This window comes from Dicentrarchus labrax, unplaced genomic scaffold (genome assembly GCF_905237075.1).
Source record: "Dicentrarchus labrax unplaced genomic scaffold, dlabrax2021, whole genome shotgun sequence".
NCBI classification, from domain to species: Eukaryota; Metazoa; Chordata; class Actinopteri; family Moronidae; genus Dicentrarchus; species Dicentrarchus labrax.
In genome coordinates this window covers 19,785,659-19,809,417 of record NW_026136703.1, presented here as the reverse complement: position 1 = coordinate 19,809,417, position 23,759 = coordinate 19,785,659, and the positions used below count along the sequence as shown (strand labels likewise).

General features: G+C 39.3%; 2 protein-coding genes across 10 annotated transcripts in view; both read right to left on the bottom strand.

Annotated features, from left to right (window-relative positions):
* Positions 1–983: 983 nt before the first annotated feature.
* dpysl5a (dihydropyrimidinase like 5a) lies at positions 984–13,349 on the bottom strand. 4 transcript variants are annotated; one of them, XM_051389445.1, is made up of 13 exons: positions 13,138–13,349; positions 10,309–10,579; positions 7,979–8,137; positions 7,298–7,477; positions 7,099–7,167; positions 6,543–6,587; positions 6,368–6,443; positions 5,789–5,945; positions 5,531–5,672; positions 5,203–5,345; positions 4,863–5,070; positions 3,536–3,704; positions 984–2,767 (listed from the first exon to the last, which is right to left on the bottom strand). In XM_051389445.1, the coding sequence occupies exons 2-13, from the start codon at positions 10,567–10,569 to the stop codon at positions 2,682–2,684; spliced, it is 1,695 nt and encodes a 564-aa protein (XP_051245405.1). In that variant the 5' UTR covers positions 10,570–10,579; positions 13,138–13,349; the 3' UTR covers positions 984–2,681. The 4 variants fall into 4 exon arrangements, with proteins under 4 accessions (XP_051245405.1, XP_051245403.1, XP_051245412.1 ...); XM_051389443.1 differs by lacking the exon at positions 13,138–13,349 and adding an exon at positions 12,810–12,956; XM_051389452.1 differs by lacking the exon at positions 13,138–13,349 and adding an exon at positions 12,702–12,720.
* A 1,975-nt stretch (positions 13,350–15,324) lies between these two features.
* dnmt3ab (DNA (cytosine-5-)-methyltransferase 3 alpha b) overlaps positions 15,325–23,759 on the bottom strand; it is a 51,279-nt gene continuing 42,844 nt past the window's right edge. For 4 of the 6 annotated variants that reach the window (XM_051389382.1, XM_051389411.1, XM_051389391.1 and 1 more), the window contains 6 exons: positions 20,574–20,664; positions 20,327–20,475; positions 19,767–19,867; positions 19,303–19,372; positions 18,629–18,747; positions 15,325–18,487 (listed from right to left, as the gene is read on the bottom strand). In XM_051389382.1, the coding sequence (XP_051245342.1) occupies positions 18,346–18,487; positions 18,629–18,747; positions 19,303–19,372; positions 19,767–19,867; positions 20,327–20,475; positions 20,574–20,664 (672 nt within the window). In that variant the 3' untranslated portion in view covers positions 15,325–18,345. The remainder of the gene's footprint in view (positions 18,488–18,628; positions 18,748–19,302; positions 19,373–19,766; positions 19,868–20,326; positions 20,476–20,573; positions 20,665–23,759) is intronic. The other 2 variants (XM_051389402.1, XM_051389421.1) reach the window with 1 other exon arrangement.

The window sequence follows — 23,759 nt, the reverse complement described above, 5'->3', positions numbered from 1 at the left end:
GGGTGAGGTTTTAGGGAGTTCAGGGCTACACAAAAAAATGTTCATGTTGATGTCTGCTGCTGGATAGGACATGTCAGCAACAGTGGAGGAAGCATTCAGATCCTTTACTGATGTGAAAGTGCTATTACCACAGTTAGCACTGAAACTGACTATTATTTTCATTATCGATTCATCTAGGGATTATTTTCTCGATTAGGCAATTTATAGTTTGGTTTAAAATGACACAAAATAATGAAAATCCATCCATTACAGTTTCATAATGCTGGTTCTTTCAAATCTATTGTTTTGTCCAATCGACTGTTTAAAACCTAAATATATAAATAATTTACAATGATCTAAAACAGAGAAAAGCATACAAATCTCACAATGGACAAGCTGAACCCAGAGAATGTGACTTGATCGATTACAAAAATTGTGATTAATCGACTAATTCTTTCAGCTCTAACGTTAAAATACTCACGTGAAAGCACATATCAGCAAAATGTACTCAAAGTATCAAAAGTAATAATACTCCTTCTACAAGAAAATGTTCCCTGTGAGTGAGTTCTCCTCCTAAGGGTCAAAAGATCAATCCGAGGGGTTGTGAGATGATTAAATGTCTAGGAAAGAGGAAATATTATATATATATAATATATTCAGTGAAATATCAAAGAGATTTACCTCTGTGGCCCTTAAACTTATATTTACATAAAACATCTACATCTGAGGAAGTAGAGGGAAAATCCGTTATTGGTGAGACCGCTAACAACACGTAGACATTTGAAATATGGCAATGAACCCCAACCAGACACCGTGAGTTTATTAAAGGTCACACGACAAAAAAGTTGGAACTGTAGCTGTAAAATAAATGTGGTCGAGTTAAAAGTACAATCTCTCTGAAATGCAGTGAAGTATGACTTAATTAGCAAACAATAGAAATACCAAAGTAAACTCGAGTCAATGTACTTTCCACCACGGGTCAGAAATCAGACACAGGAGTCAGCTTCAGATTTCATTGTGGTTTATTTGCACTCAAATCATGTGATAAAGAGCTGCAAGACAAAATAAGAGATAAAAGGAATTCAATGTGACGACACATTGTTCAGCACCAGTGTACATTTGGGAGGGGGAAGACACAACAAGATTCACCGGAGCTTCTAAGGATCAAAAGTGAAATCAGTCAAAAAAACAAAACAACAAAGAATGATGTAGGACTTTTACTGTAACATGATCTCCTGAACGTAACTGGGTCTAAACATGATCAAAATCTTGTGTGCACCCCTGCTTAACGCTGCAGTATTGACAAAAATACAACAAAAACAATTACTAAGACAATTATTCACAAGAAGACTTCTGTAACTAAAAACAAACAATAAAAATACAGTAGTATTATCAGTGCTTTTCTGTAGTTGCTAAACAAGCATGCCTTCCAGTTTCAGTGACATACAGTATGAAGGCTTTTGATCCCCTGAAGAAATGGCATTAATTAACTAACATGTCTGCTGTCAACTCTGTGAATGCTAAAGAGGATCACATCACCTCCGCTGTATGCTTCACAGTGGCGTGTTACATTGGTAGTGTCAGTCAGAGGAACGTTTTTAAACCCTTGCGTTTCAGACCAGAACGCATCAAAGCAGTAAAAAGTGTCCACTCTAAAAGAAACGACAGCGATCAACATGTCACGATCTGTGCCGGCAGTATGGGACGATGTGTTTGTGGGTGTCAGTGTTCTCAGGTGAGAAAAAGGCAGTTTGGGTGAGACTTTTTGCTCTCTGTGGAAAAATGGATATACGATCACAAAAGAATGCTATATGCAATATTAGTGCTTATTACAGTAGTTCTAACGATGCTACCATGCACAGTACACACAGCATAGGTTCATTCACATTTGGTGGGGGTGGAACAGAAGTCTATTCTGCTATAAGGCTGTAAACATGATCTGAAATGCTAATCTGACAATGATGAACTACTGAACCTAGACCTAATTCTTATTTAGGAAATAATTCTGACACAGTAGCATCAACGGAAAGTTCCACAAATAATGAAATATAAAAAAATAAATAAACACATTTAAAAGGTTAGCTTGCATTGTGATTTTTTTTTTTATCAATTGGTCAATTGCAACTAGAACGGACACATTAATGTCATGCCGACACCCATGTAATAATTTATTACATTTCATTCACCATGGCTCGCAGTAAAAAGACATTTGTGATATTTGTGACATTAAATCATGTAAAAAGGCATCTAAATAGTACATGATATAAGTGCAAAATCGTATTTTACAGTGAGGTAACACAATCGCATCATAAAAACCATGACTCACCTTCATATTCCTAAAACTATTAGTAAGATATTTCCCTAACATGATCCATCAGCCAAAGTAATTCAGTGGCAACTCATTTTTTATTTGCTGCTTATATTTGGTTAACATTTGACTGAAATTTGGTAGCTATAACCATTTAACAATACTTGTTCTTGATCCACATTCCAATATTATTACGGCAATGTCATACAGTTTAATGTTTTACAGTCTAATGTAACTGTGCTGAGTTTAAAATAAAAACATGACTTCATTACCTCCCCCTCCCCCCGACACACACACATTCTAAGCATCCAGAAAGAAAAACAAGTCATCTTGCTTGGCCATATGTTTCCCTCAGGTATCATTCTTCCACCTCATGTACTGGCCGTCTGATTGGTTACCAGATCCCACTGGATCTCCCACCAGGAGGAGCGAGGATCCTGGCCGAGGATCTCTTCGGCATGTTGTCATCGATCTGCGCACCTGGAGCAGCGTGGAACAGGATCATGTGCATTGGTTCAGCAGCGAAACACAAGGAACTCCTGTCCTATTTATGTGCAGCTCAGTCATCTTGTGGTTACTGCAAAGGGTTTTCTAAACAGCTTATGTTCCAGGAAGATTTAAGCAATGTAGCGTACTTCAAAGCAATTCTTCTCATCCCATTTAAAATGCTGGTCTAACAAGCTGGTTACAATCAAACATACATAAAGTAATAAGGGTTATACCCATAAGACTATGTCAATTTCCAAGGCAAAATGAATCCCCAGGCACCAAAATATTGTACATCTGATGCCTAAAAATCTTGGTAATCTGACAGCAAACCGCAACATCCCCGGTTCAAGGCTGGCCACAGACCTCTGTTCTCTCCCCTTATTTTCTGTCAGCTCTCTATCAGATCTCTTTCATTTAAGACATAAAAATGCCTGAATATGTATAACTACCTTGGTTTGGCAAAGCTAATATGTTATGTTTTAAATTTTAAAAATACATTTACAAATTTGTCATATGAAAAGCTCAAAATACTATACAAGTTAAATCCTCCACATAGACTGTATGGGGTTCACAGACACAGGCACTGTCACTCCAAATTTTTTTAAATGTGGCGCCATCATCTGGACAATTATTGTATGTTTTAATAGTGGAAAAAGGCAAGGACCAAATTCCTCCAAGTTTCCCTCTTACACTCTATCACATTATGAAAGAAAAGTTGTCATTTTTCACTGATATCTGAATGCATCTGTTAGTTCTTACCAGACAGGCTGAAGCTGGACTCATGGAGGTCCCTCACGCCACCGTGCCGGGTGCAGGGACGTGTCGGAGTGTCTAGATCTGAAGCCCCAAAGTCCCTCTTTCCTGAGTTGGCCAGAGCAACAACGTCACCGGTGTAGGGCTCCCGTTCAACAGCTTTCACAGCCTGGCACTGGTAGGTCAAAATCAACACAGAAACATATATATTACGCATGCAAATGAATGTTGAGTGTTAAAGCAAAGAACTTAAAATAGTTTCGTACTGATCTGTATTCTTGGAGAAAATGTGTTGTGATTTGTGTCAAAAAAAGGAAAGAAAACAACACATCCGAGAATAAACAACTTCTTAATAAAAGTATTAAAAACAAGTGTCCAGTTTTATTTTATGGGATACAGGCAGTAGACACGTTTGAAAGTAAGACAGGGACAAGGAAATAAAAGTAGTAAGAAATGGAACAAGGAAAGAAAGGAGATAAAAAGTACACATGGAAACAAAAGAAGAGAGGAAATGAGGAAAAACAGAAGGGAAGGAAATGAGGAAACGTGGAAGAAGTAAGGAAATAAAGTACAAGTACATAAAGCTCCTGCTACTACAGTAATAACAAGGGTTACTGTTTGTTACTTTTGACCCCTCAGTCACAGTATTAATGTCTAGTCATAGCACTGATTGTTGTACCAGTGCTGGTTAAGCAACTGCAGCAGTATTAGTAACTGTTATAGTAGCAGTAGCATCAGTTTTAGTACAGCTGTCAGTGTTAGTGGCAGTAGGCATAGTAGTGGTAACAGCAGCATCAGTAGTAGTAGTGATAGTAGAGGTAGTAGTAGTAGTCGTAGTAGTAGTAGTAGTAATAGTAGTAGTAGTAGTAGTAGTAGTAGTAGTAGTAGTAGTAGTAGTAGTAGTAGTAGTAGTAGTAGTAATGGTAGTAGTAGTAGTAGTAGTAGTAGTAGAAGTAGTAATAGTAGTAGTAGTGGGTAGTAGTAGTAGTAGTAGTAGTAGTAGTGGTAGTAGTATGGTAGTAGTAGTAGTAGTAGTAGTAGTAGTAGTAGAAGTAGTAGTATCGTGTATAAAGTGTTTCTTGCCTGCAGCAGCCTCACTAATGATATAATGAGGCAACATATTGTATATCCAAGTGTTTATGTGAAATTAATGAAAGACCATTCACTTCAACCTGAACTGCTGTCTCAAATTCAATGTTTTATAATCATAATATTTGATAAATAGCTTTTGTTATCACACAAAAAAAAGGCTGTGTCACTCTAACTAATAGTAAGCTGATATCTGTGTTGATATTTAGTGCGCACATTAGTGTAACACACTTCTTTCTTATACCTTTTCTCTCTGAACCATCTTCTTGTAAAGGTAATCTGGGAAGGTTCTCAGGGGGCAAAACTTTCCAGAGCCCTCAGCACACGTGAACATGCCATTTTCATAGACCAGACGGCCACGGCTGACGGTAACCAGGGGTACGCCATGGCAACGGAGACCTTCATACAAGTTTACATCTCCACCCTGGACCTGGTTATCCACAGAAATAGTCCTGTAGACAGAGATGGAAAGACAAACATGACCCAGTTAAATCAGACATAAAAACCATATCAGCTTCAGAGAGTCGAGATAAAAGCTGCAGTGAGACAAGCCGATCGATGAATGGATGGATCCAGTTTCATACTTGGATCCCTCGGGGTCCCAGACCACCACATCAGCATCTGCTCCTGGGATGATCCTCCCTTTTCTGGGGTAGAGGTTGTAGATCTTGGCTGCGTTTGAGCTTGTGACCGCTACAAAGCGATTCTCATCCATCTTACCTCCGATCTGTGAATTATAACAAAGACACAACTTCAAATATGTTTGTAATCTTATGGATGAACTTCAATTATACACATAATTTGACTGGATGAACAAAAGCAAAACAAAATCGTTAGCCACCAAACCAAAACAGATGTCCTATTTGTGCAAGTTCTCTGGCAGCCTGACAGGAACAAAAGAGCTACACATACCACTCCTTTCTCCCAGATGACGCTCATGCGGTCCTGAATGCCCGGGAGCCCATGGGGGATCTTTGTGAAATCATCCTTGCCCATGGCTCTCTGTTTGATGGTGAATGGACGGTGGTCGGACCCCACAACATTCAGAGTGTCACTGCGATCGAAGAGAGTGAGACGGAAGGTCACGTTTATTATTGTAGCGGTGGAAGAAACCGGACTCACTTAACATCATATTACATTTAATGTGAGTTTTTATAGTGTTTTCCTCACTTTCCCAGTAGGCTCATTAGGAAATTGGGAGTATTGGGGTCCAGCCGGAGAGGAGGCACGGTAACGTGGGCAGCAGCATGGGCCCAGTCCTGATGATAATACTGCATGCCGTTCAGCACAGCGTGGGCTGTGGTTGTTTCACCATGGACCACCTTACCTGGGGTCAGACAGTACAATAGGGATGCACACTGGTTCAAAGTGAAAACACTGTTGTAAGAAAAGGGGCAGAGGTTAAGCAAGCAAGAGATTGAAAGATTAGGCGAGCGAACCATGACTTGTTTGACTCTAAAACACCAGAAAATGTTAAACTATAAAAACATTATAAATAAATAACATAAATTTAACAGAAAAACTGTGATGCAGAACACAAAAAGGAGAAATAAAGAAGAATGTTAAAAAATGGTTCCTGGAAGGGCAAAAAATGTCCGTGTCTGTTTCCTGAGAGTAATTATCAGATCTCATCCAGTATTTTCCACCCCTGTTGAATAGTCATCTTTTTCATGTAAACTAAAATAGTTGACTGTGTCTATAGAAAAAGTATGTATGATAATGGTGATTGTAACAGAAAATAGACCTCACCTTGCATCTTTGCTGTAGCCACCACATCTCCTGCAGCCATACTGGATACACTGACAAGATAGATTGGGCAGTGGGCCTAATAGAAAAAACACACAGTGTACAGTAAGACATTTAGAAAAACTGATCTTTTAACCATTATATACTTCTTTGTTTGTGCTGGAGGTGTCTCTCTCACCCTGTTGGCGATGGTAATTGCCCTGTGGGTCGCCTCTGCTTCCAACTGTAAAGAAACAAAACACTGTGAGGAATCATAGTGAGATACTAGGCTAAGTTCACACTACTGGCCTTAATGCTCACTTCTGATTTATTGCTCAGATCTGTTTTTTGTTGTTTGGCTCACATTCATTTTGAAATGTGGCCCATATCAGATTACAGTGTAATCAGGGCATAGTCCTGAAGTGACCCGCATGAGGAATGCAGACCTAGGGTGACATAAAATCCACATGAATTCTAATTTGGCTGTTCACACTGAGATCACATTGCAAATAATCTGACCTGTATCTAAGTTGGACAACATATGAAAGTGGCAAAAATCAGAATCACATATGAGCAAAAAAAAAAAACACAATTTGGGGCCACCTGTGCCTGTAGTGTGAATGTAAGATATCGACTGGATTTATTCAATCACAGAAATGATAATAATACTCCTGACAAGAGTCTGGATATAATAAAAGTTTAATTTAACTTGACTGACAGTATTTGAGAGGAAAATCAAAATAATCCTATCAAACCTCTTCAGGCCTGCTGATTTCAATCCCCTCTGGGCCACTGATGCCCAGGTCCAGTGCTTCTTTTGCACCCTGGGAAGAGAATGAATTATGTATACAATTTAGTGCAATTGGAATTTCATTTAATTTGTGTATACTACAATACCTCATACATAATAGACAGAAATATGAGTGGTAAGGTAGTGAAATTGCTCTCCCTCACCTCTGCCACCAGTTCACCATTTTCAGCATGAACTCTTGCTATGGCTCCGATGTCCTTACAGTGCTGCAGAGCCTGGTAGAGCTCACTGTCCCTCAGCATGAACATGTCCTTATAGGCCATGAACATCTGAAAGGAATTCACTCCTTTCTCTCTCACCAGCTTCTCCATCTCAGCTCGAACCTGCAGGAAAGGGAAAGTATAAATGAGCTCTTGTACAGAGAATAATCCAGGTCTGAATGAAGGAACACAGCAATTGGTGTCCTATTATTGTATGTCCTTGTTGTTATGTTGTGGTATATTTCTTTAATTTTTGTGGATAAGTAAAAATATCTAGTGCAAACATCAGTTGTTTTTAATCAAACCTCAAGAGCTTCTTTATTTTGTCACCACCTTGAACCTCTGTTTAACAAGTTTACAGCCAGATATTCATTGTAGAACAGCCTTAATTAACCAGAATGCAACATGGCCACATTTCATGTCATCTCAATTATCTCCACTTCTCCACCTTCACATATAAGTGGGCTGAAAGAAACATGTAAACATCTAGTCTCCAGAGGCTCTCAAAAAGCATTCTGGGAATTGTAGAAAGTAACTAACTGAGGTAGAGCAGAAGTAAGAAACAATCTAAAAATACATGGTCCTGGAAATCTTGTGGAGAGAGAAGCCGAAGTGTTGGAGTACCTTGGGTCCCCACCAAGTGACTCCCACGTGCAGAGCGTAGTCACAGCAGGCTTTGGAGTCTGCCGAGCTGCGGCACGCCTCGTAGGCTTCCAGCAAAGACTCATTCTTCTCTGGCAGAATGTGTCCGATCACCATTGTGGTACCGCCAGCGAGAGCAGCCTAAAAGAAATGCAAAACATTTTGGATATGGTTGTCACTTTTTTTTAATCCGTGGTGATGATTACTTTTTTGCATTAGGATCTTCAAGTGTGCAAACTCTATTGCCTTGATTTTTCCTGTGTTATTTTATCAATGGCTATTAAAGACTAAAATGAATTGACATTAACTGAAACTTTAAATTATCTGAAATTAATTGAGACACCAAGTGACATTCAAGCAGAAGATATTGATTTATTAAGCCCATAAATACTGAAGTAGTCTACTAATCAACACAGATACTGCTCCGAACATAAACATAAAAGCTTAATTTGCCATTAATGTTTATCTTTATGGTTGTTTGAAGATGACTGCAAAGGGAAATATAAATCCTTCGGTACTTAAAGCACAGGCTTGACTGCCCCTCACGGCATTTAAAGCAATAACTACAATAACTATATAATTTCTTTACAGCATCAACACTTTTTATCCTTCAAAAACAGTTTTAGATGTTTTAATCTCACATTAATATCCACAACAAGTGAGGACAGAGTGTGTTTTGTGTATAAGTGCATGCTCCAGCAAGCATCTGTCAGCTGACCCTAGAGAGTCGAGTAGCGTGTAGTGGGAGGGAGGACGAGGGGGAGTGGGTCTGAGAACCATTGTCTACAAGCACAATGGCGTGAGTGAAAAGGCTTTGCAGCAGTCTTTGCAGCAGCCCCCTGGTATCCATGGAAACAGATACTGATCTGCATTTGTCTCTGGAGCAGGCAGGGAGGGGCGAGGAGAGAGTGACAGAGAGAGGAATGAGGGGTGAGGATAGGGAACAGCGGAGAATAGTGTCTGTCACCAGCGTCTACCGGCTACGGTCTGTCTGTTTAGTCACTGAAAACGACTGGAGCTCAGCATCAGTCATCTCTCAACCTCCATCATCTTAAAGTGCTACAGAGTGATGAGTCATCATGGTGCCCTGAAGCAGAGTGGGGTATCCCAGTCTTATCAGCAGCCATGATGACTCCATTTCACACTTTCTGGCAGTCTTGCCAGCAGCAAAGTGCCAACTCATCTTTGTGTGATGTTCGTGAAACACAGACTCTACAACCTTCTGACACTTCCAGAAATCAAAACACCAAGCACGGCTGCAACTAAAAAACTATTTTTATTATCTATAAATCTACTGGTTATTTTTTTAAACAAGCTATTTATAATTTTGCCTGTAAAATGTCAGAAAAGTATAAAAGATTTAAGATATTTAAATGCTTAAATCGCTATTTTATATGCATGTTTTTAAGCAATTACCCTAGTTATGTCATCTGTTGGTCTGGTTTAATGATAACCACTTACAATTTTAACACAGGATTGGTGACGTCTGGCTCTCTGAGGAGCATTTCAGCAAGATATGAGTCCAAGGTGATGTCTTCAAATGTCTCAAAGATATTCAGTTTACACTCAAAGAAGAGTAAGAAAGCCAGAAAATCTTCACAGTTTAGAAGCAGAAACCAGGCAATTCTTGCTTAGAAAATGACAAACGATTATCAATATAGTGTCTGATTAACTGTCTGTCCATTTGCTGATTAATTAATCAACCAGTTCTTGTGGTTCCTCCAACCTCCAACTTGATGTCTTTGCTGTAAGAACATCCAAAGTATGTAACTACTAAATCACTGACCATACTTCCAGGCAATACAGCTCTCCCTTTCACCATCATCTGCCTAGTTTTAATAACTTTAAACTTTCTGTTTGCCCCCTATCATTGTATTTTAATGCTTTACTTTTAATATTATTTCACTATTATTCCATTATGTTCTAAATGCATCATTTTAAATACAGTAGGAGTAGTTGTGTCTAAACTAACCAACATATTTGATGCCAAAATATAGTCTTGTCTCATCAAAACCGAACTAAAAAAGCATCACTGCCATCTTGGTTAAAAATATCATCAGAGGAAAACTTTTACCCAGCACATTTGTGATCATAAGCAATATCAAAGTTAAGGGGATATCCAAGAGATTCTGACAAATTTAACAAAAAAACTGCACTGAATAGTTTGAGTTTCTAAATCTTGCAGAAACATGGCTTCTTTCATGCTTTGCCTGAAAAACATGCTGTGACATTAAGGTTTGCTTTTGCTCTTCTCTACAATTAGGACGATGCCAGCTGTCCTACTTTCCTGCTATTTCCAGCAGGACGTTTACCTTAGTGCCGCTGTAGTAGTCATCTGCCGTGGTGGCGTTCATGAAGGTCTCCTCCAGGTGGACACTGGTGTCGATACCCCCGGGCAGGACCAGTTTTCCAGAAGCGTCGATCACTTTGGCTCCACCTGGAATCATCAGCTCCTTCCCCACCTGCTGGATGATGCCATTCTCGATGTAGACGTCGGCCTCCTGGGTGCAGTCATCGTTCACCACCTTGCCTCCTTTAATCAGGATCCGCACCATTGCTGAGCTGGAAGACATGGCTATAGCTCTGTAAGGAAGAGGGGATAAATTAGGTATTAATACATTTTTAACCTTTTTTTCTCAAGTATAGTTGGCAGCTGCTAAAACTGTGGTAAACTGACCAAATGTAAAACCAATAAACTACAAAAAGCCCAAGAAAAGTTACAGCTACAGCAACTTTTTCTTTACTTTTTTAAAGTACCTCATTCTGACACAGTGTAGTAAGTCTAGCAGAGACAAGAATCAGCAGTGCTGCTCTGTGGCCAGTCTGTCAGGCTGTGACTGACATCAGCTACAGGACTGAGTAGTAGGCTGTGTCAGTCACTGCCTGTGACCTGACGTCCCAGTGGACAGTGATGTAGTGGTAAATAGAAAGAAGCTGAATCCAGTTGTGGATCACAATCAGGCAGACAAGAGTCAATAAGGCCATTATTTTGAAAGTGTAAAGCTACTTACAATGATGTCCACTCACAATGAAGCTATATAGAAAGAATCGTAATGGCTGAAAAGTAAGAATTAAGTGAGTTGAGGTGGGTTTTCTTCCACAACACGCATGCCAAATAGCTCTACTCTACCTCTCTGCTACAGGGCTTCGCAATCAGTGGGTCAGCACCCCACAAAGGGTTGCAAGATATATCTAAGGGGTTGCCAGATGATAAGGCATTAGACAGTAGGTTATAATGTAAAAACTAATTTTGGGGTATTATGTTGGACAAGTGGTTGAGAGACATACTATGTCAATGCAACGTCCCTGGTTCAATTCCAGCCAGGGACCTTTGTTGTGTGTCTTTCTGCCTTGTTTCCTGTCTGTCTCTATGCTATCACCTCTGTCATAAAGACCAAAATGCAAAAATATTACACAAAAGTATGTTCATTTTTAAAACTTTTCTATACTCTTTGCTTCTTTAATTGTCAAATAGTTTTACTCATTCAGCATCTAAAATGATTCTTACTAAACAATCTCTGAATCAGTGTTGGTGTTGAACTCATAGACATGCATCCACATGTAAAGTAAACCACTGAGGATAATGAGGTCATGTCTTCAGTATATTTTATGTTATGTGTAATGTATGTTACAGACTGATTCCAGGATTTTTGAACCACAAAAATGAATAATGGAATATATAACATATAATATATATAAATAATGAAAAGTATATCTTTATGTTCTCAAGTGCAATTTGCAGAACTGCAGGGGGTGAATTTTGGGAGGAGGGTGGGGTCTTATTTCTACAATTCTGGCTACAGTCCTGGGCACAACCACAAGGCTGCTCCACTCTGTTCTGCTCTTTAATCTAAACAACACAAAAATCACAGGCAAAATAATGCAAACATTAATTTCTTTAAATCAGTTACTGGGCAGACTGGGTTTGATGATATCAGTGATTATCTATTTAACAATAACAAAGAAGATCTGCCTCCTCCCTTCCCTTTTACACCACTGTATTAATGATGTGAGGTATTGTTTGTGTGTGTGTGTGTGTGTGTGTGTGTGTGTGTGTGTGTGTGTGTGTGTGTGTGTGTGTGGAGTGTGCCCATCCTGCGTGCTTGCGTGCATGTGTGCGTCCAGGATGCGTACGTATGAGGGTGCGGCAACTTTACTGCATGGCATGGACTCCTTCACACATCCAGATCTGATGGCTGATAATGTGGAGGATGCTTTATTATTAAATGCTCATGCATTGATACTATCAGGCCACAAGCTAGAAGACGATGCACTAGCACAGTATTTTCCTCTGTGGATTAAACCCTGGAAGCAGCTACAGGCTATAATAAAGTTATTGTTATATTAAAGGGGCCTATTGCTCAGTAACCACCATGGAAGTTGACGCCGGGTAGTCAATAATAAAACAGGTGAGCTTACCTGCTGACTTGCACGATGAATCAGTGTAAAGAAAGTGTTTTTTATAAATAAAACATACATCGACTGCAGATTCAAGATATGCAACCACAATATGACCTACAGTTTAAGTCACTTTGGAGTACAATTATAATACTACAGGCCCTGGTACTATATTGCTCAAATATCCTTACAGCCTATATTTCTATATTTGTCCTTCTATTACATTTGCTACAAATCAAATGCAATCTCAACTATATGCCAGTTGCTATCATAAGCAGCCTATCCAGCCTAAATAATACCATCTTACAGCGACAATGTGATCGCAGTGACATGATGACACTTCTACTTCTGCGACTTGACACAAAGAAACCGGTCTCCATCCGGCATGATCGGCTGCACAGGCTTCATTACCGACCTAGAAACCGCCTTCTCTAACTCGCAGTCCTCCCTAGTCCCTCCTCCACAATAAAGACCAGCTTGCAATGCAACGGCGCTACGGTGGCCTCGCATTATAAGCACACAGCCCTCCGGCCAGGTGGTAGTTGTACTTCAGGGTGTGTATTTATCCTGAGAGGGTGGCAGGCACAGCAGGCAGGGCAGAAAAACCCAGGCGTTTAGCCAGGGGGCATGGAAACAAAGTCCAGCAGGGCATTCCTCTCTCTCTCCCCCCCCCCCCCCCCCCAGCAGACCAGAGCCGCTGCAGCCAACTAGTGAGAATAATGCTGATGATGTGGTCCACATACCTCCTCTATGGGCCTGCTGCTGCTGTTCCACTCGGCTCTCTGGTTACTTTCTGACAGGAACAGAATGCAACACAATCCGTGGATGGCACTTCCCAAGGAGACACACACGCACGCACACACACACACACACCTACACACACATACACACCAGATGGATGCCTTCCTGGCCGGTCCGGGACCAGCAGTACGCAGCATCATCACCATCAAGTCAGCAAGGAGATGTAAGGGAGACTTCCGGTTGTGGCTTTCAAAATAAAAAAAAAAAACCCCAACAAATTATTTTCCTTTGCAAAAGAGTAGGGAGACAAAACTTTAAAATCAGGTTGAAATGCCGTTTTGTTTCACTTCATTCACTCTAGTTGAATCACTGAACAAGGTCTGGTAGCAAACTATGACTGAACTGACTGATGAGGCATCTGTATGAAATTAAAATTCATTTTCACCCATAGGGCCTATGTGATTTTAAGAGCTTTACTACCAGCCTCATTCATATTTGTGCAAAATATTTTCTCCTGCCATGCTCTTGGCTAGAAAATACCCTGCATGGGTCTAAAAATACTGCTTTTGGAAAAAGCTTTTCTTCTGCCTCATACTGTATATACTTAATAGGACTATAATCATCAGTAATGATTAACATGAATCAGTTAATAAAAACCTCTCAAAACTAAAGACATTTTTGCAAATTGCTCACTGTGTGATCTAGTAGGCCACTACAATTAAATGCAATCGTGTATATGTTTGTAAGTGTGCCAGTGATATATGCCAATGTAACTGCTGAAACGCATACTCTTCACAAATATGTACATCAGGCAATAACAAGCAATAATTTAAAATCATCTGATCAAACTTTGTATTATCTAACACAAATAGGCCCTACAGTGGCTTAATTGTCAACAAACCAGTGTGATCTTAAAGAGTTTGACTACTGTACAAGCACACACTTTTATGCTTTTATTTTGTAGGCCAATCGCTAGTGTTCCGGTGCCATTCTATGTTTCTGTGGTCAACTTGATGCGGCTCGCAGCATCCAGGCCGTGAGACGGTGCGACGCTCCAATCAGCAGCGCCGAGTGAAGGCTTGGTCGCCTAAGCAACCAATTACTTTGGACTTAGGGCGTGTCCACTGTGAGGAGGCTGTACCACTATCAGGAAAAGAGGGTGGCATAAAGATAACAGCAGAGTGAGACTGCATAATAGATTATTATAATGTATTATTATGACTGTTATCATGGATTTAATGGCTTAAATTTCTCTGTGAGCTTTAATTGGATATATTGATAGTCTAGTCTTTCTTATGTCTTACCTTACATGACCCGGGCTTGATCTGCCACAATTATAATGGAAGAAAAAATAAACATAAAACAGATAGATAATATATTTATGAGCAAATGGCATTAGTAGGAAATGTAAGTGCAAGCCAATAAACTCTAAATTGATGGCTGAATGGAAGACTGCAGAGTGGCAACATGTTCAGGTCTGATCAGAGAGGAGCTGTAGGGCAACACCCTTATTTAAAGGACTGAGGGTGGTGAAGACCCAGGTGTCAAGACCCGGAGTAATAAATACCCTGCTGGAGGGCACAATAGCATGGAAACTGGAGCTGAATATCAATGTCCATTACCCCCATCAGACCCCTGACAATTAGAAGCTGAAACAGAGTCACATGAATATTTATTATGGTTAAAATGCTCCAATATCCAAAATATCATCATCATAATGAGACTGTGTGTCAGTGTTGGAAGCCCATTTCTGCCACTTGTGAAAAGTTTTGCATTATTAGTTGTTTTTCTCCCCATAATTCAGATTTTATTATATCATGATTATCAGATAGTTTTTCATAATTACAAGATTTATCATAATCCTGACTGAGTTTCTCATAAATATGACAATTATTGTGTGATACTATCTACAAATTACTTTTTATTCTATTAGTAAGATCTCTGCTTTCTACTATAACAAGTAGAAAATGTTCTGTCTGCCATGTGTCTCCTTTGCGCTTGGAAGACGAGGGTGTAGAGACCAAAATGCTACTAAATCCAACAAACGACAATGTTGTCCCCCCCAAAAAACACATTATCTTGGATTGTGGCACATTTAATAGTGAATCTATAATGTTATGGAGAAATGCTTGAGATTGGAAACTAAATTAAATATGAATAATTAAAAAAAACGGACAGGAGGTGGTGGATTTTTTTGCACAAAAACAATACATTTATTCAAGTGTTCTCCAGCACAAGTACATAGGGAGCCTGTATCTTCTTTCTGGACACTAAACATAAGTCTGGGGGAGGGGGGGTCAAAGTGGAGAATGACTGCTACATTTGCTGTACGAACTGTTCTTGAGGAGAAAGCGTATAGGCCATAAACAGTTATGACATATAGAATTATTGACCTGCCTTGAACATTAAAAATGAAATGTTGTTTCTGGTAAAAAATAACAATGAATTCAAAACAACATTTTGAAAACAGACATGGAGAATATTACGGCATGGAATGTACGATTAAGAAGCAATGCGTATTAAGCATATATTATGCTACAGTAAAACGTATTACTGGTTTTTTTTTTCTCACACGATTTTCCCACAGATAAGCACCAACTACAGCAATCTCTAGTCTAAAACAATATAGGAAACCTTTCATTATTCCTTATCCTTATTTTTTCAAGTACAAAGTTAAAATGCCTTTGTTAATATATTTATATGAGTGAAATAATAGTTATTTTTCCGTTACTACAAGGAACTTAAAAACAGTCAATGTCGACACATGTTTATTTCTCTTCCAATCAAATATATTTTAGATAAAATGTTTAGCACCATCGGAAACACCTACAATCCCTCTTACAAAAGAAAACAGAAGCAAAAAAAACAAAAAATGTAGGGCTGTGCAGTGAAGTAGAGACCGTTCATCTTAATGCTGTCCATTGGCCACTATTAAGATCACAACAATAAATCTGGATTCACTTGACACAAAAAAGAATCGGTACGATAAAGTCGACTTGGAGTCTCCCTACATCTAATGCTAAAAGCAAGTTTTGAATCAAAATTGTCACTTGATTTTTATTTTTTAACCTAAGAATTTTCCTAATTTGATGATATATATTAGCAAAGAATTATATTTGTACATCTCATAGGTAAAAAAAAACAAAAAAAACAAAAATTAAAAAACAGCAACCGGAAAACTCTATGTACATATATACAAACATGAGGGTATGTTAAGTATTATAGGAGGAGGGGAAAATAACATCTGGTTAAAATATCACAAAGCACAATATCTCATATTGAGCCTGGTGTGCGTGGACAAAAATTATGTCAATAAGGTCACTTAAGAAATTAGTTACATTAAGAAATTAAATTTCAAATTTTGAATCTTAAATATGATATAGATAAGCGATAACATCTGTTTTTTTATTACCCTCTTTATTCTTTGAGTGCTGACAAGCACTGTGTCAGTTTTACGTTTTGACAAACTGCCGCCTAAATCCTCCATATTTAGCTTAGAGGTTACAATCAAGAGAATTTAGTTTGTTAATGTAATCCAAATTTGGATCAGCACTTAAAATTTGTCAACATGACGACTACGATTTATCAGGGCCAACTGTCCTTCACAATGGACACAATATTGTACAAAGCGCATGACATAGTTCTTAAACTCTGTCTTACATTTTACAATCTTAATAGAAATAGATATTTTATGAATCTGGGTAGTAACATACTGTATCGCTGTTTTCAAACAGAGAACAATATTGATGATGGAGGAGGGAAAGGGGGTTTGGGGTTACAAATGTCAATCCATCTACTATACACTGAGTCAAAAAAAATGGGTTTCACATATCAAAATCCATTCTTCCACTTCTATTGGCACAGCCCTACTATATACAAAAAGTATTACACGAGGGCAGATTCACATCATAAAACATAACAACATAAACAATTCACAAGAACCAATATTTTTTTTAAAAATATCAAGAAAAAAAAAAAAAAAAGAAAGTATACATATAAAAGTGCTTTATAATGTTGATAAACCAGCACAAAATTGCTATAAAAAGGTAGAAGAACTTTGTGAAGCCGCACCATATTGTTGAAGATTTGCACCTGACAGTTTTTCAGTTTAGAGAGGTGAAAGTTGAGGAGCAGAGATACCCGGCCTGGTCAACCTACCTCCCTCCAGCAACCACACTTGCTAACAGTTGTACAGTAATGTCATTGGTCAGGATGAAACTAGAAAAAAAAAATAGTTTCACAGACATTGATCTTATGGTTTTTTTTTTTTTTTTTTTTGAATGACAGAAAACATCATTTCCCATGTGGCTAGCTTCACTTTCTGTTTGTGCAGATCCAGGTAGTGAGCCTGAGTGTGGCAAGGCTGAGAGATTAAATGAGCACCAGTACAAATTGTATAAAAGCTGTAAAATGCAAAAAAAGAGGAGATACTCTATTTTGCAGTCTACTGTCTTTGAAGTGAACAAAACGGCACGGAGCAGAATTGTTTTTTTTTTTCATCAAGTGTAAATACATCACATGTTTTTTCCAGCAACAGGTTGAAGAGCTCCGTATTGTCTAAAGTCATAGTGCCACATGGGCTATGATGTTTCTCATCATCTTGGAGCACCATGGTATTGTAACCATATTACAGTAGTACCGTTATTACCTTCAGTTGTGTATAGAAACTGTAAACAAAGAGGTATATGTGATCTGGTGTTTTGGATTCTTAAAGACACAGCTCTCCTGACACTGAAGAAAGTCGGCTTTCTCTTTCACATCTCTGTGAGGCTCAGTAGCTGGAAGCATGGCTGCACTGCAGGTGGGAATCTCACAGCCACGACGTACAGTATGCTCACACAGCAGAAACATTTCACATATCTTAAAACCATGTCCTATATCTTTCAGATCTTTCCCATCGCGTTACCGTCTCTTTTAAAATTCATGTTTAGCACTTTTCTGTCTCAGTGTCTTCAGAAGAAAGCATAGTCTCAAGTATAGCTTGCACAAACAAATCAACAATATTTGATAACACTGCTAAAAGGTAAAATGACATATCAAAATTAAATAGAATAAGAATTACAATTCAAATACAAGAAATAATGTGATATCTACGTCAATGTTTCGCTTGTAAATTATACAAGAGTATAATTTGAGGAGCAAGGCTCTTATTTCTACTCACAACATGTAGTTGTAGTTCCTAAATGGTTCCGAGTGAGTTTTCTTGCTGCTCAGGCACAGGCAAAGTATTCTTTGAGTGGTGCAAACAGGTGGCGGATAACCGGGACACTCCATGATCTTCCCAGGAGCCTCTGCCTTGCCAGTCGGCCCATGTTGGACACGTCCGTATAGTGAACTGGGAAGCCAAAGATCCTGACAGGGAAACCAGCCCGACACAAAACAACCAAGAGGACAGACAGACAGGCAGGGAGCAGAACAGGGGAAGACACAGTAAGATCATTTTAAAAGATTCGGATTCCTGGAAGAGCTGTGAAAGGTAGGATGTTTACATACCTCTCCATCTCAGTGCACCAAAGTATGTCGTCTTTCTCATTCATGAAGACTGGGAAGTGCTGGTCCTTGCCCTGCTTGATGGAATTAGACCGGGTGGTGATGGTCCTCACCTTGCCAAACTGACAGAGAAAAAAGGCAATAAGAGTTATATTAGTCTGTGAGTCTAACTAGTTCTATGTTTTTTCATCCTTTGACACAAAAAAAACAGAGATTTACTGTATCACAGATAGGATTTTTTGTTTGGCTCCCCATTAGCTTCCACAAAGTGGTTGCTGGTCTTGCTGCAGTCCACACATCAATTAATAAACATAAGGTTTCTGGATTCAGTTAAATACATGAAATGTCATGATATTTTCAGTACTGACTGATTGAGTAAAACTGTTACCTCTTGCTGCCACTGGGAGCCGCCCGTGTGCTTTCTCCAGCTTGGAGCGATACAATTAAATATGTTGTTTGTTTCTTCTGTATTTGCTTGTTTTTTAAGTTTAAATTACAGTTTTGACTGTCACAGACTGGTTTAATACACTTATTGCCTCAACCGAATTAACTTAATGTAAGGAATGTAGAGGTGTCAGACTGAAGTCCACAGGTTCATACAGAGCATCCAACAAGTTGCGGACAAATCACCAGGTGGTGCACGTTGTTGTAATATATTTGTTATATCACACAAGTACCTTGGCTATTCGGCCGTGTTCTAAACATTCCTGGAGGTCCAGCCTGTCACTGCACATAGCACTCAAAGGCCTGAAAAGCAAAAAAAGAACAGGAGCCACAGTTGTTATTTAGATGTTAATTTCTCCTGAACTATCCACCAAGATCAGCTTGAAAGTAGGCCAGAAATAGGCTTGACTTGTCTACAACAACTAATTTAATAGCTGTAAACTAAGTTTAGGGTTTTGGAGAGCTGTTACCTGATTGTAAAGTGTTCGTTTTCTCATACTGAGCTCAGGGGATGCAGTCTGAATGTGCAAAGCTACAAATATTGGCGCTTGTGAACGAAACCAAGACTGCATATGAAAAAGAGAATTTATTTCCCAATTTTAGTTAATATATGACTGGAATAGTCACTCTCTTAACTAGGGCTATGTTAAACAACAGTTCTCTCTTTGTGTATGTCACAGACTCCTGCTTCCCTCACCATTCACACACCAACCTGTTCATGCCAGGAAGGTTACCCCAGAAGTAGCGAGCACGGTGGGCAGCAGACACTTCCTTGGCATCGATCATCACTGGGTTGCACTGAAATCAAAGTAACGCAGAGCAGAAAAGACACCAGTTAGAGAGGAATCAAGGTAATATGCTGTTTTACATATTATTTGTATACATAGTTGATACTTGATAGCTCACTATTACTGGCAACAGTTTGAACTGACTAAAATCAATTTAGGATCAGGTGTAAACCTAAGTCAGCATCAATGCACTTTTCACTACCATTTAAAAGGGGAGTCAAAAGCCAAACAAAGCTGCTATCTAAGAATACATTAAAGAACAATAAAACACATCATTGGATCAAGATTAAGAGAGTCAGTGTTCCTGCCTAAAGATAATGAATTAGTGCCACAAGGGGGCATTCATAATCCATCAATCCTTTTGTCAGTGGAGTCACGTCGCACTGTATCTACACTGAAGTCTAAGATTTAACTAGTTGGTAGAAGTTATGACAAGTTACGACCTGTAGGATTAGATAAAGAACCTGACTTCTAAAAAGCGAGATATGTCCCTCTTATCGCTGACACCCATGGCAACCACATTTTCAAAGAGCCAGAAGAAAGGCCGGTCGTCTCCGTCCTTTGGTCGAGTCTCATGGAGCAGCCTGTAAAACTCAAAGAACAGGCGGCCGGTGCCTCCTGTGGGACAGACAGAGTCATTAAACAGTGCTGAAGTACAGTAAGGGGCACATACTGACTGTCTATTCTGATAAACAACATCATAAAAAAAAACCTACCGTAAAGACCTTTCCTAGCAGGATTGACTATAGAGAGGTCATTGCATGGGCTTCCTCCAATAACTAGGTCAAAGGGACCCCACTCCTGTATCTGTATACAGATTAAGACAGAGACAGTATAGACAATGATATGTTGTAAGATAAAGTGACCAAGCATTACAATCCTCCAACTTTCAGGCATTTGTGTAACAAATACTTTTTATTGAAGCAATTCAGTCTTAATTGTAGAGTCTGGTGGATGCTTTAAAAATGTCTTTATTGTGTTCTAGTCTCCAGTCTCTACCTTTAATCAGTTCATGCACGTTGGTAATATTATTTTTGTTCTTCTCTTGGACATATTGAATGTCACTGGCCAGGAATCATGTAATATTATGTCAGTAAATTGTACATCTGGCATGTTAAGGACTTTGATAGTCAGGTCAAGAGAGTCTACAGTATTATGTTCGGGAGGCTTAGTGTGCAGTTACTGTTGTTTAGGCAACTTCAGGTCTCACGCAAGAACATTTTTGCATTCTTATCCTAAACTTCTCTTTTTTTTCTGCTTGTATTGTGTTTCATGTCAGATTCACCAAACTCTCTTAGCTGCACAAACTTGTTGTAAATCACATGTTTCATCCTGATGAGTGCCACCTGTTCATGAGTGCGTGAGATTTCATCATTAGCGTAAGCTCCACTCCTAAAACTGTCAAATAACGCAATAACTGCTACGTCTGCGGGTACGTTTCATTCACAAAAATGTTACCAAATAGTAAAAAAAAAAAGAATTTCACACCTCAGAGCTTCAAGGCCTGCTGTCAGAGATCGGCAAACAAATGTAGCAGAGTCAGTACAGTGGCATTACACAAAACAATATTAATAGTACAGCTGTCAACGGCGTGTCATCAGAGCAGCGCTGCAGCTGTCGAAGTGACAGAAATGTTTTCGCAAATGCCGAACTGTATGTGTTACGGAGCTGAATATGCCAATAAAATATATAAAAACCCAGCTGGGAAACTGTGATGACAATGATCTGGTGAACAGAATGTACTCTATAGTTTTTCTTACATATTAAATATACGTTAAACATTCTATTTAAGGTCATATATATATATATAATATTGAACTCCAAATTCATTCAGAATGCCGCAAATTCTCTTAAATCCCACATAAGTCCCACGAATCGATTCGAAAGAGTGGTTCTTCTGTGTGAGAAAACATCTGTATATCAGAATTTTGAGCAGGGAGAACGTGTTACATCCTCCTTGGGGGTAACTACATGTATATCGGAGCCCTGTTTTGTGATGAGGGGTGATAAGCAGGTATTTTATATGTAGTATTAATATAGTTTTAACGACAGCAGAGAGTCAACCATGCTCTGTTGCAGTTGAGCTTCTTAAGGCGGGGCACACATTAGAACTGTTATGAAAATATTATTTGCACGTTGCGACAGATCGGATCAAGCTGCAGTCTGGGTCGGTTGGTGTTGACATTTGGGAGATAAAATGACATAGTGTGCGGTGTTGAGAAATTCTAACACTTTGTTCTCCAATTCGCTTCTTTCAGTAGAGTTTATGTTTCATGTTGCAATCATTTCTCCATCTACCGTCTCGTCCAAACACAGATTCTTTACCTTTTTCTGCACAGATAACAGTATAAATGAGCAGTGTTCAAACTCTTTTTGGACAAATTTGGGTTTCTGTTTTGTTACAGGAACAGAGAGAATTCATGTTCTTGCAGGTTTTCTGCGGTTTCCTAGCAACACATCTGTAATCGTAGCCAACTATCACTCATGCTATCACTATCACGCATTGTCTCTGCCGCGATTTGATCAGTCTTTGTGAGTTCGTTCCTACTCATTAGTTACCAGCAAGGCTGCTGTTATATAATCCAACTATTGCATGAATGTGAAGCATAGTTCAACTGAAAAAGACCATACACAATTCACACAACCACCTAAGCAAAAAAATAAATATAAAGCTGCAAGCAGCGTTGGGCGGGACCTTGCACTCCACGTAACTCGGGGGGTGGTGCGGCCGCGTCACATGCCGTCGTAACATGTTCGGACCACAACATGAAATTTTCACATCACCCAACTCCCAAGCCCTCATCGCCAGAAGCTGAGGGAGACCACGCTACGTTGTCACACATTTCAGACACTGCAAAAGACTTACACTTTCATAGAGAGACTCTTCACTGCGAAAGGTGGAAATTCAGCGCCACGCCACGGACACAGTTTGACACACAGTAAATATTTGATTGACTTATGATCACCAATGTGTCTAGATTGCAGTGATCGAATATGAAGTCAATATGATAAAATCTGTAGGAGTTAGTTGAAATAGAAGCCCTGAAATACCGGAAATGGCATCACAGTGGCCGACTTTGACAGCACGCCATGGACATGACCTTCAACGTACAGTCACAAAAAGCACGGCGTTCATTCAGCAACATTTTTTTACTGTACTGACCAAATTTGAAGTCAAGCCAATAAAACCTGTAGGAGGAGTTAATTAAAATAGAAACCCGAATAGCCAGAAATGGCATCACTGTGTGAAATTTGATTCAAAATGGCCAACTTTGATGGCACGCCACAGACACGCCCTTCAACGTACAGTCACAAAACGAAGAGCGTTCATTCAGCAAATTTTTTTGACTGTACTGACCAATTTTGAAGCAGATCCGATAAATTCCCTAGGAGGAGTTCCATCAAATACAAGCCCAAAAAGTGAAAATGACCACAAAATGGCTGACGAGAGTGAAAATTAAAATGAAAATAGCCGACTTCCTATGGGTTTTGGGGCAAGGGTCTAACAGGCTTTTTTGTACGTCTCAGCACGTTACACGTGCCTACCGAGTTTCATACATATCGGTGAAACGTGGCGCCGGGGCTGCTTTTTAAAAATCCTGTAGGGGGCGCTAAAAACACGACAAACACGATTTTTGGTACGTGAGCTACAGGCACCAGTCTACACGTGTCCTGTGAATTTCATATTCATAACTATTACGGTCTCCGCAGAGAGATTTACCCTGCCACCAGAGCGCCACCTTGTGGCGTGATTTTTTTTCCTTTTTAGGGGAGCCTCAGGGAGCCATGGGCAATCATTGTACCGAGTTTAGTTTTAATCACACTTGCCGGTGCGGAGATATAAACTTCTTCATTTTAAACAGCGCCACCTTGTGGTGATGACCTGAAATTATGCATTATGC

Excerpts from the sequence above, each read along its gene's own strand:
- dpysl5a (XM_051389443.1), bottom strand. The coding sequence starts at position 12,904 with ATGCGAGGCCACCGTAGCGCCGTTGCATTGCAAGCTGGTCTTTATTGT. Across the intron at positions 5,346-5,530 it reads TCATCTGGGAGAAAGGAGTG|ATCGGAGGTAAGATGGATGA; the intron begins GTATGTGTAGCT and ends TATAATTCACAG. Across the intron at positions 5,071-5,202 it reads TGGGACCCCGAGGGATCCAA|GACTATTTCTGTGGATAACC; the intron begins GTATGAAACTGG and ends CTCTGTCTACAG.